At 34.1% G+C, this 12,204-nt stretch overlaps 1 protein-coding gene across 2 annotated transcripts in view; it reads left to right on the forward strand.

The window, feature by feature from the left end:
* The first annotated feature begins 4,932 nt into the window (after positions 1-4,932).
* muc13b (mucin 13b, cell surface associated) overlaps positions 4,933-12,204 on the forward strand; it is a 10,153-nt gene continuing 2,881 nt past the window's right edge. The window contains exons 1-12 of one of the 2 annotated variants that reach the window (XM_015016568.1): positions 4,933-5,057; positions 5,838-6,137; positions 6,238-6,351; positions 8,632-8,738; positions 8,923-8,984; positions 9,096-9,256; positions 9,665-9,793; positions 9,871-9,913; positions 9,999-10,036; positions 10,540-10,627; positions 10,798-11,065; positions 11,148-11,983. In XM_015016568.1, coding sequence (XP_014872054.1) covers positions 5,003-5,057; positions 5,838-6,137; positions 6,238-6,351; positions 8,632-8,738; positions 8,923-8,984; positions 9,096-9,256; positions 9,665-9,793; positions 9,871-9,913; positions 9,999-10,036; positions 10,540-10,627; positions 10,798-11,065; positions 11,148-11,309 — 1,527 coding nt within the window. In that variant the 5' untranslated portion in view covers positions 4,933-5,002 and the 3' untranslated portion in view covers positions 11,310-11,983. Of the gene's footprint in view, positions 5,058-5,837; positions 6,138-6,237; positions 6,352-8,631; positions 8,739-8,922; positions 8,985-9,095; positions 9,257-9,664; positions 9,794-9,870; positions 9,914-9,998; positions 10,037-10,539; positions 10,628-10,797; positions 11,066-11,147; positions 11,984-12,204 lie in introns of those variants that run through there. The other variant, XM_015016569.1, reaches the window with a different exon arrangement.

Genomic DNA, 12,204 nt, shown 5'->3' on the forward strand with positions numbered 1-12,204 from the left:
CTCACTTTATTGGGACTAATGGTTAAAGTGTGTTTATTATTATAAAGTTTATTTGATAGGGACAGACACACATCGACATAGACAAACTGAATAAAACAGTAGTCCCATGTTTGCATCATGGAGCAATAGCAACAGCTAATTCGCAGCCCTTGTCCCTAGTTGGGCTTTTTAAAACATAACTCTAAAAATTGAAGTCATAATCATTTAAAATAGCACAACATAATGTATACAAACAGAAAAATGTAAAACATCAAAAATGGGTACAGTTCTGTTTTTGACATAACCAAAGTTTTGTTTGATTTTCGACAATACTAAAACTGGTTACAGACTTTAAATGAACAGGAAGTGAGTTGCAAGCTGCAGATCCTCTCACAGGCAGAGCACTTTGAGCAACAGTGGTTCTTCGAAAGGAGACCTTACAATTTCCATCCAAAGCCGCTCTGGTAGATCTGCTATTGCCCTGCAGTCTCTGTATACAAGCGCTTAATAATGTAGGTGCAAGTCCATTTAAACACTTAGAAATCAATTTTAATACATTATAATTTAGAAAATTTGTAAAATCCAAAATGCCAAATTTAACCAAAATGTGACAGTGATGGAATCTAATCGGCTTTTGATATATAACCTTTAAGGCCCGATTATAGAGACTTGCTAATGGTTTGAGTATAGTTTGATTAGTCTGAGACCAGACAGTAGCTCCGTAGGTAAAATGTGAGAGGATCAGTGAGTTCAAAAACATCTCTGCACAGTGAAGTGTCAAACAATGTCTAATAATTTTAAAACAATTTATATTCGATCTAACAGTTTTGCAGATTGTATCAACATGGCTCCTAAAATTTAACTGAGCATCCAGAATTATTCTTGTGATACTTGTTCAATAGGGTCCCCATTGATCTGAATATTCAAGGACTGTAATGATGTTTTCTTGATTGAAAAGCAAATGCACTTTGTTTTCTTTGTATTGAGAGTTAAGCAAGAATCCTTTAGCCATGTTGATAATCTCTGCAGACTGTTCTGAAGTATTTCATTAACAACAATACCGCTTTTGTCTGATGTATAAACAATGGTGTCATCAGCATACATTTACAGATTGACTTCAGGACAAATTTCAGGAAGACTATTAACATACAAACTAAAAAGGACCAGACCTAAGATGGTTCCTTGTGGAATCCCTGTTACAATTTTGCAGAAGACAGATTTACTGTTATTAATGACAACACACTGTTCACGATCTTCCAAATATGATTTAAACCAAGACAATGACCGTTCTGAGACGGTCATTGTCTCAGAACGTCATAAATTATGAAAGCCTTGAGATCAGTAAATTGTGATTCACCGTATCAAAGGCCTTTTTCAAATCAAGAAAAACTGCACCAGTAATTTGTCCCTTGTCAAGTGATTGTTTAACCTTTTCAAGCAGCGGTCTCTGTGGAATGTTGACATCTGAAAGCAACCTGAAGCGGATGCAGAAGATTGTTACTTTCTAAATGCAGTAATAGTTGTTCCAGAATAATTTTCTCCAGCACTTTTGACATAACCGGAACCAGACTTATTGGCCTGTAGTTGCTGATTTCATGTGGACTTCCTGATTTAAAAATCGGTTTCACCAAAGCTTTTTTCCATGCATCAGGAAATTGTCCTGTTCTGATGGAAATGTTAGCTATATGAGTTAAAGGTTCTACTAAAATGTTACTGTATTTAAAAAAAAAAACATAGCATCTAAATTATACATATCCTTTGCGAGAGAATTACTTAAGCTGTTAATGGCTTTTTGAACATCAGAGTAATGAATTTCCTTAATCTCAAAGAAATCAGAACACTTTTTGGTCGGGTTTGTACCGTGTAAGTGTCTACAGTGGCATGACAGAGAAACAGTGAATCTCTGTGTCCTTCAAAAGATAAAACACTTACAAAATTGTTAAAGTTATAAAATGAAAAGATAAGATAAGGATCTAACTCCTTCATTCAGTGGCTGAGTCCATGATAACAAATAAAACTTCAGTTTTGTTCAGATTAAGCTCATAATGATTCTCTAACATATTTAGAAAAGCCATAGTAGAATAGAATATAAATATCCCTTATTGTCCCTCAGTGGGGAGATTCCAGTGCAACAGCAGCAAAGTGACAGGCAGCCAAAGCATGTAAGTTAATACAAAGATAAGAATATATATAAAAAACAGAATGAAGATTAAAATAAAGAGCAAAATTTCAACATAAATACTGTGCAGTTATTAAAAGTAACGTACACCGGTCCAAAGGAATATGCAAAAGAGAAGGTTAGTTTAAAAAAAAAAAGTACAAAATGTGCACAGTAAAAAACTATGCACAATAAAACTGTGCAACAACAGAAATATGCCAATACCAGCATGACAAGAGTTATGGATTAAAATGTTCATCAGACAGTTTTGCATATTTAGGAGACTCAGAAAGGTAGAGCAGTCTACCCCCAACACAACTGTGATAATTAATCATATCCATCCTTCAGTACCTTGGGGGAGTTTAAAGTGCTTTGGACCTAAATTAGAGCCTTGCAGGACACCATGGTTTACCGTTATTTATTGTTTTTAACATGTAAAAGCTCCACTACTTAGCTTTACAAAAAATATTTCTGACGTATTACACCCAGAATATGATTTATACAAACAGGCAAATCAAATAATATATGACCAGTAAAACCAAATGTTCTTTATTGGTGTTCTTTACACCAAAGTAGAGTTTAGTTTGCTAATTTTTGTTCCTCACACAATTAGCAATTAATGAGAATCTAGAAACTCCCTTTAAGTAGTTCATACTCCTAATTTTTCCGTATTTTCATATTTTAATCCTGTCAGTTTGTGATGTTTACAATTCATCCCCTTTTGAAAGCTGCGTGGAACAGACAGGCAACCTTGTCAAGGATAAACCTTCAGTGTGGTCAGCATGATACGTGAAATACCTTCAACTATAAAAGTAATTTTGTGATGATGACGTAAATGAGTATCTGAATGGGTGGAAAAAAAGTCATCTCTTTTTCCACCATCACCCAAGATGACGTAGAAATGGTGTAAGAGTTGAATATGGTATCAGTGAGTTGAAGATTGTATCAGTGCAAAGAGAATCAAAGTCAATGCAAAGCGATTTCTGTTCAAGAGCAGCAATGCAGCCGTTCTTCAGGTTCCATTAAAACCTTCATTTCCCACTTTGTGTTCACACATATTCCCAGTAAACAATAGTTTAAGTGAGTTCATTCTAACTTCATACACATTTTATTTAAGTATATTTTTATCTGTTTATGCCTGTGATTGCCTCCTTTCACAATATAACCCGTCTTAAGATCTAAGGTCAGGTGGTACATAGTCCCACCCTGTTTTACTGGTAAACTAAACGTCTGTGATGATACAGGAAGTAAGTGGGTCAAAATGTCCTTCAGCGACAATATTTTAAGACTTGTGAGAAAAATATATTAGTGATGATTTGTGATTGTTTTCTGATGTAGATTATTAAATAAATCAAGCTTCAAAACATGTGAGTGTTCAGGAAGGACAGATGGGAGAGTTATAAAAGCATTAAACTGACAAGGAATGTAATCTTTGTCCCTCTGGTTTATTATTAACGTCTTTCTGTAACCTATAAAGTCAAAGTCAGAGATATGTGTGTGAAAAGGAGTGAAACAGCAAGAAAAACAAAACTACCCTCAAAAGTCAGAGTTTTTAGTAACCAGTGTTGTTATATTGTCTCTTTGGGTTTGATTGTACAACATTCTCCAAGCTCTTTGCAACATCAAGGGCAATCAATGAGGGATAAATAGTCACAGGGCAGGTTTAGCTAATCTATCAAGGTATTTGTTCTGCATTAGAAGGTTTGACATGTTTCTGCAGAACTTCTACTTCTTCCTCTTTTTGAATTTCCCTTCGTCGTCTTTACCACATCCAGATTCCTAAAAGAAAGAAGTTCAGCTGATTCTGTATTTATGCTAACAAGTAGATGAACATATGTACCTAACAGTATGTCTAACAAAACTACACATGCAATAAACTAGAGGTTGTGTAGCATTTTGGAAAAAAAAACCCAAGGAAAATAGTGAGCTCTCTTTAGTGTAATAAAGTAGAGGTGGTTCAAAAATATGTATGTAAACATATTTGAATGTCTTGGATGATCACCTTCAAAACTTATGTAGAGAAACTTGTTGAAACATTTTACCTGTGCTGAATTGGGATTTTATATATATATATATATATATATATATATATAGAGTCTTTTAACGGTTATTCTGATGCATCATCTCTTCTCTGAGGTTCATTACAAATTGCACATTTTTGAATCTCTACTTTGAGTCATACTCTCAGGTAAGATGGCCAGTCAGAGGAATATTCATTTTTATTAAATATAAATTCATGAGAGCACATATTTATAGCCAGGAATCTTGTAATTTTCGGTAAGCTATGACTTTATGGTTTATTTTTTAGAATATATGGTTCTAAAAATTCTTTCAACTATAAAAACCCAACTACAGATTCCTGTCCCTTCACCTGCCTCAGGTATAAATCCTTACAAACTGCAGCTGTTTTGGCTTTAATGAAACATTATTTGAAGCTCCTGAAGACAAAAAATAAACAACAAAAGATATCAATAAAGTGAGAAGACTTTTATTTTATTTTCATCCACTTTTAAGTGAATATAAAGAACTTGGTGGACTGTTTGTTGCTGTTTTGTTGTCCTAACAGCCCATGTGTTTGACCTGTGACACACTTTCAGCTCTTCCGAAAATTTGTGCCAGAGACAGTTTATGATATTGGATAGCAATAAGGAAATAACAGTTTGAAAAAAGCATTGCCTCTGGGGTTTTTTCTGGAAGACATTTAGTGGCCGGTGACGCCCCAGGAGGCGTGGCTAAAGATTAAAACTTCACTCTCAGGCATGATTTCTCATTCATCTTAGGCTCCTAAGCTTTAAGGTGTCATCCACACATAGGTTGTACTGCTTTTAGTATTTTTGTGGAAAAAAATCGCCTTTTTTTAGTACAATGGCTAAAACATTGATTGTGACATTCCTCCTTTGTGTTGCTGTAGCCACTGTTGGTAAGTAGTACTTCTTTTATAAACTATCCTTAAATTATTTTGGTTAGAAGTAGCTGTCAAGGGAAACATCTTTTTCTGTACTAGCTTGATTATTTTGTGCTCACGATGTTAAAATAGTGTCTGTTCTTTCATTAAAGCAGAAACAGCTGTAGTCTATGAAGACAGCAAAGCAGGTGAAGCAACAGTTTAACAGATAAATTATATCTATTACAAAATATTTATCTCATTTTTAAGATTGTAACTGAAATAACCCCTATAAACATGTCGAACACATCCATGGTTATTTTTTTATTTAAGCAATGGTCTCAAACAGAAGGAATTTCAATTTATTTAAGGATAAAAATTAACAATAAGTTGAGTTTGCCTAATTATGTTAAAGCAATTTACAGGTTTAATGTACGAACAACTATATTTATTTTAAAAATAGACAGTGTCTGAAAATCTGAAAGGGTTTGCTCTTTAAAGATGATACAGCTTCTGCTGCAGTTATTTCAGTGACTATAATCGTATTTGGATTTTTCATTCAGAACATGTTTTATTACCAAAAGCAATACTGAGAGTTTTATACTTAGTTGCTGTGGAAGAAACATAACAGAGACAAAAAACCAGTAACCTCCTAAATGATTCAGCTGAATTTGTTATCAATTAGTTAGGAAACATAGAAATTATGCATCGTTAGTTAAACTGAAGCATTTTCTTTAAATAATAACAGATTGATAGCAACGGCAGCATATGTTTTATAACTCAGAACTAATGAAAAACTAACATTTGTTTCCACAGCAGCAACAACGACCAATTCACCACCTACCACAACACCACTACCTACAACCACGAAAACTACAACTACAACAACTAAAGCTCCAACCACAACTATAACTTCAACCACAACAACTAAAGCTCCAACCACAACTATAACTCCAACCACAACAACAAAAGCTCCAACACCTGCACCATCTTCAACAACTACTCCACCAACAGGAACTCCACCTACAGAGGGTTCGAGTGTTTCACCGAATACAGGATCTTCCCAAACGAACGCTCCCTCCACAGCACCAGTGACTGAACCTCCAAAGCCTTCAAGTAATTCAGCTACTTTACAAAAATATAAATAATTTAGAAACCATAGCTAAACATTAAAATACCTCCATTGTGTGTTTGTGTTTCTTGTCACATTATCAAGGTGCTTGTGCTTCAAACCCATGTGGTGGTGGAAGCACCTGTGAGGAACGTTTTGACGAGACTTTCACTTGCTTGTGTCTGCCTGGTGACGTTTATCAGGGTGACTGTCAAAGAGGTGAGTACATGAGAGTAAAGCAACATGGGAATATGGGGCTTTTTTTAAACTAAGTGTAGAAATATGTGCAGATAGACAAGGTGAACAATCTTTATGCAGAATGTCACCAAAAGGACTAATGGTATTTCTAAAATGGCTTTTCAGTAAATCATTAGAAATTTGAATATGTTTGAATATGTTTAATTTGACTTTGAAAAACAGGTTAAAGAAGTAATTATCTAGATTTGCTCTATTGTCTGTTATAAAAAAAAGACTCAGAGATTGACATAATTTTGATAGCCAAATAGCTGCCCCCTGCTGGTCAATCTGAGGACTTTTTATATATGGAGCTAAATTAGTCTCAGAAAGATTCACAACGTTTACGATATTTGTATGTGTACAATGAGATCCACAAGCGTACCAGATGTGTTATACACATAATTCACAAATGTGCTTAACACAATGCATAATTGTGTATCTCAGTATTCACATATGTGTAAACATTTTGTCAAATTTTGTTTCAAACTGCACAAGTGGTAGTAAACTACAAATCTGAAAAATATGCATTCACATAGCCCTTTCTATTTCTTCACAATGAGAACAAGCCCCTGAAGGATTTTTCCCTAGAATATTTCGCTGCTCCTCTCGGTAGTCTCCAGGGACTTTTTATTTTTCCAGGAAAAGAAGAAGAAACTATTGTATTTCAGCAGTGCAGTCTGGAATATTTTTTTATAATACAGTAACTTTAATGAAAGTGCATGTCCTTAATATAATGCGTTTGGACTTCGGGGTGAAGTCAAAAATATATTTCCAGTAAATCTGGTAATGCTCAGATGTCTGAGGTTTTCTTCTGCTTTGAGCGGAACATCACAATTCTAATGCTTAAATATCCCAACTTTTCACCAGCCTTGAACACATCATTCTCACTTTGTTAGAAAGTATCAAAAGTCGAAAGCAGAGGAAGGCTGATCCATGCACTTGTGTTGACTGATCCGTCCACAGCTGGCAATTTGTGCATGCATATTTTCAGATTTATATGTGTATTTTCTTACTACTTGTGCAATTTGAAACGTTAAGTTGACAAACTATTTATGCGAATTTTGAGGCACACATTTAATTATTGTGTATATATTTGTGAATTATGTGATACTCTTACAAATCTCCTTGAAGCCTTGTGGATCTTATTGTATGCGTACAAATATTATTGCATGTGTTGTGAATCTTTATGAGATGAATTTAGCTCCATATTTAAAGCCTTTCAACAGAGTTTTCATTCACTTGAGAAAAAAAAGAAGAAATATCATATGGTCTGTCAGCTGATCAATTAATGATACTATTAATAAGGACAAATTTACTGAATATTTAATCTCATATTTATGACTGAATGTCATTACTATGTCTTTAAAAGCCCAAATCAAATTTAATTCTCAAACTGAACATAAAAAACTGTCAAAAATATGACTTTTAAACTCATAGTAATGACTATGAACCTCAAAAATATGACTGTACATTTTACACCAAAATGGTGACTTTTAAACTCATAAGTATAACATGGAAATCTGAAATTGTTACTTTTAAACTTAAGATTTCACTAATATTGTCAATAATATCATTTTTAAACCTTGCTCAAAATTATAACTCACGATGGAAACTAATATTTTAGAAAATCCTGCCTATAAATTTCAAAATTAAAACTTTTGAAAGCATAATTATTACCCTGAATATCAAAATTTCATCATCTACATTGCTATCTTCAGTTTTTTTTTCAAGTGGTGGAAATTTGCTTCCATTAAAAACTTCAATACGTACCTTGTATATTTATTCTGTGGTTTAGCAAAATCTGAAACAAAGATAAACCACCAAATTCAGCATTTTAAATGTCTTTGTTTATATCATCACAAAAACAATGTAGATGCTAATTAACCATTTCGAACCCTAATATTTAGCAGTATGTTGATCAATGTAAAGTTAATCCTTTTAATTATATAGTTTCAAGTTATATTTAGTTTCAGGTTTAGTTTCAGCATTTCATTTATTAGTTTCAGTCGTAGCAGTGGTGGTAGTAGCATTGTTTGACTTGGACTATATTCAAAGACATTAAAAGGTAATATAATTATTTTTCTTAAAACAATTTTGTTGTCATCTAGTCATTAGGCTAACAGTTAATTTAACTGTTTTTTTATTATTATTATATTTAATTGATAAGCTCTCATTTGTAAATTCAAACTGCTTGAACATTTCTACTTGTGTTTGTGGGATTCTTGTGAAACTTCATCACAGTGATCTTGTTTTTCCAAATAGCCAAGGTTTTCCCTGGACTGCTACAGTTGGGGACACCATATGATGAGAAAATGGCAGACAAAACATCACAAATATTTAATGAGACTGCCAAAAGAATTATTGAAGAGGTAAGCACTCATTTATCTTTCCCTATATTTCATTTTGGCCCAAATGTCATACTTAAAAAATATATTGGGGAGTAATGTTGATGTCACCTGTATTGCACTTAAGATTAACTTAAAAGACAATTTGTTCTTTGAGCCCAAAAACAAACAGAACACTGTTCACTAAAATGATATTTTTAATACACAGATTGACGGACAGTTCACAGGTGCAAAAAATGGATACATTAGAGCTATAGTGCTGGAGCTAAGGTAAGTTTCAGAGTCAAAATAGTATTTTCTATACAATAGTGAATATTTACAGTATGACACCAATTCTCTGCTTAGTGCAATATTCCTTAATTATGACATTTTTTCAAATAGGGAACAAAACGCTAATGCGAGGGCACAGAGACAGTCAGGAAACGTTGAAGCATCAGTAGAAATCATATATGAACCAACTGCTGAAATCACGCAAGAAACTGTAACAGAAACCATGAAAGATGTCGCCTGCACAGGATGTGCACTGGAAGGAACCTTTATCGGTGGGTTTTATACAAATATCTTGTTATTCTGGGTGCTCTAGGCTTTACCTTTCTCCTTTCTCTTATTCTATATGTAGCACATTCATTACACTTATCTTCCAGAATATCTGTGTTATATTATTCAGAAATATGTGGTGTTAAGACTAGTTCCCATTTTTGTTTTGCAACTTAATTTATTCTTCTTTTTATTTTTCTATTATTTTATTTTCTATCATTATGGTTTAGTTTTGTCAGATTTTTTTTTGTTACTACAAACTTATTTTTAATATTCTTGACAAGCATGGCACCACTGCATGGACAAAATATACATGTTATAATTTCTGTCAAGATTTTAAATCTGATGTATGTGCATGTTATGTTATAAAGTTTTCTGATGCCATCAACCTTTTTTTCTATTTCATTCAAAAGTCAAAAACCTTTGTGATTCCAATCCATGTGACACTTCATCTTCAAAGTGCAGTTCTGCAGAGGGCACTTTCCAGTGCACCTGTGGTGATGGCTTTATTGACACAGATTACACTGACAGATTATGCTTGGGTAAGGACATTTAACGATCAAGAAAGTTTAAATGTTTTTTCTGAGCTCTAACTGTAGTGTAATTTTCTGTATTTTAGCATGTCCCAGTGGTCAGAAACCTGTGAACAATGAATGTATAAAGTAAGTGCATCGACCTAACTGTCTGGTTTACTGTTTTCTGCAAGTCCAACGGTTTTAAGTTAAACTATGTTGTTGTTTTTTTCAGTTGTGGCTTTGGTTTGACTGGCTTCAACTGCAAGGACAGTGAGTATACAGTAGTGAAAACCAAAGCATGTTCATGATGATGTTAATTTTTATGTTTGCTTGAGGGGAGGAATTACAATAAGCATACAATTACAATTCACCATGCAATAAGTCACGTGTAAAGCAAATTATTTCTGTCATTTTAAGTGGAAAAACAATTCAGAATTGGGTCAATGACTGAGAAACTGGGGAATATTTTTCTAAGTGTTAAACAGAAAATAGTCTTCAACACTGGTTCTAATGCTGGACCACAGCCATTAGCTGCATGTCTTAGCCCCACAGTGCAGCTACAAAAGCCTTTATTTAAAAAACTATGAGACACATAAAACATCTACTAAAGAAAATTAGATTTTAGCCCAGTGAATTTTCCCTCTAAAGCTATAATAAAATCTTTAAAATCAAATTTTCAATTTTGAGACAGAATGATCTCTAAAATGTGATCCTGTTGTATCAAGATCGTAAAAAGACTGAGACTAATTAGTGACTGCTTCTCTGTTTGCTAGACACGTTGTTGATCGTTGTGATCGTTTGCTGTATCCTCGGCGCTCTGGTGATCGCTACATTGATCGCTTTGCCATTGGTAGCAAAAAAGTAAGTTTGAACTCTGTTCATTTATCGACCTTAGCGACTTCTACAATCACCTTTTTTCTCTAAAACTGCATTCATATTTTTGCAATAGACTGCAAGCTATGCTAGATATGCAATTTTAAACACAACAGGAGAGACATTGTTGCAGTTTTCTGTGTTATTGTTTCTTTCAGATCCAAGAAGAAAAGCTCCAAGAGAAATGAGGAAGACATTGGGAAACCCTACCAAAGTCATTCTGTTGCCAAGGCCCCACTATCCTACAGCAATGGCAACAGCAACGACTTTTCCGCTTCAGTTAAAGAGCCAACAAACAGCCTGGCGAATTCTGGGGCCCCTCGAATCCCACGAGCCACAGCCAACAGCAACTGGGAAAGCAGGACCAACCTGGAGATGACTCCAAGCAACAGTCGACAAAACTTGATTCCTTCAAGGATGAACTCGGTGGGTACACCTCTGCTCGACAACACAAACATCTGTGCTTTATTCACTCACAAATTATGATGTCTCTTCTTCTCTGCTGCAGCGATTCAACAACAACCAAGATGACATGTACTCGTTCTCCCAGAATCGACCCAAAAACCACGCTTATGAGGAGATGCAACCCAAGAGCAACCCTTATTCCCAGAACCGAGCCTCAAACCCTTACGCTCAGACCCGAGGCCAGACAAACCCTTACTTTAATTAAGGAAAGGGAAGCTGAATCACTTCAGGGGTTCCTATATTGGTGTTTTTTCCCCTAGTGACTGCAATTCATTGGAAACCCAATGATGTAAAAGATGTAAACAGAAGCATATCAGCTAAGATGTGCAACGTAATGTAGTAGATATTGTTGTATCATGTGTTCCTTTACTACTTTTAGCTGTTATTGTGTGACTTCTATCCTATAAGCTGTAATAAACCAATCTGCTTTTCATTGTTTAAATCTTTTTAATTCTTGTATTCTGATTCACCCATAGTTCTGTATGCTGATTGAACATGAGTCCATCATTTATTCCATGTTGAAATTTCTTTTTGTTCATCTATGAATTTACTACATTTGTTTTTTGCTCAGCATTTCAGGCTTAATTTGAGTCTCAGTTTTAAGTTTAACTAAGTTTTGGTAAATGAGATGAGCTGAAAATTTCTCCAAATTAGAGAATGTGAAGATGTTCATCATCTTTCAATATATTTTATATAGCGGTAAAATTATTTATAATTCCAAAAGTTTGCAATATTTAGCAATGCTTGTATCCTTTCTCTTTTTGTATTTCATAGTATTATGTTGTATTTAACTCAAAAGCTGCAAATCAGAGATGATCTGTATTTGAAATTTACACTTGCATTTTTTATATGAGTAAATAATAAAGATTGGATTGCCTATTTTTGAGTCTAAAATGTTTTATAAAAAGGATAAAAGGATATTGCTGTTCATTCTGGTCACACAAACATCATTTTAATGTTTCTACCTCTGATTCATACAGTTTAGGTCAAAATTCTCTCATCATGAGAAAACAGGGTAACACTATTTGAAGGGGGTTGAATAAGACTGATATGACACTGTCATAAAAACCTGTCATGAACATGAATAAGCCTTCATGAAT

The sequence above is a fragment of the Poecilia latipinna genome, unplaced genomic scaffold, assembly GCF_001443285.1.
Source record: "Poecilia latipinna isolate Pla-1442-1.1 unplaced genomic scaffold, P_latipinna-1.0 Scaffold2037, whole genome shotgun sequence".
NCBI classification, from domain to species: Eukaryota; Metazoa; Chordata; class Actinopteri; order Cyprinodontiformes; family Poeciliidae; genus Poecilia; species Poecilia latipinna.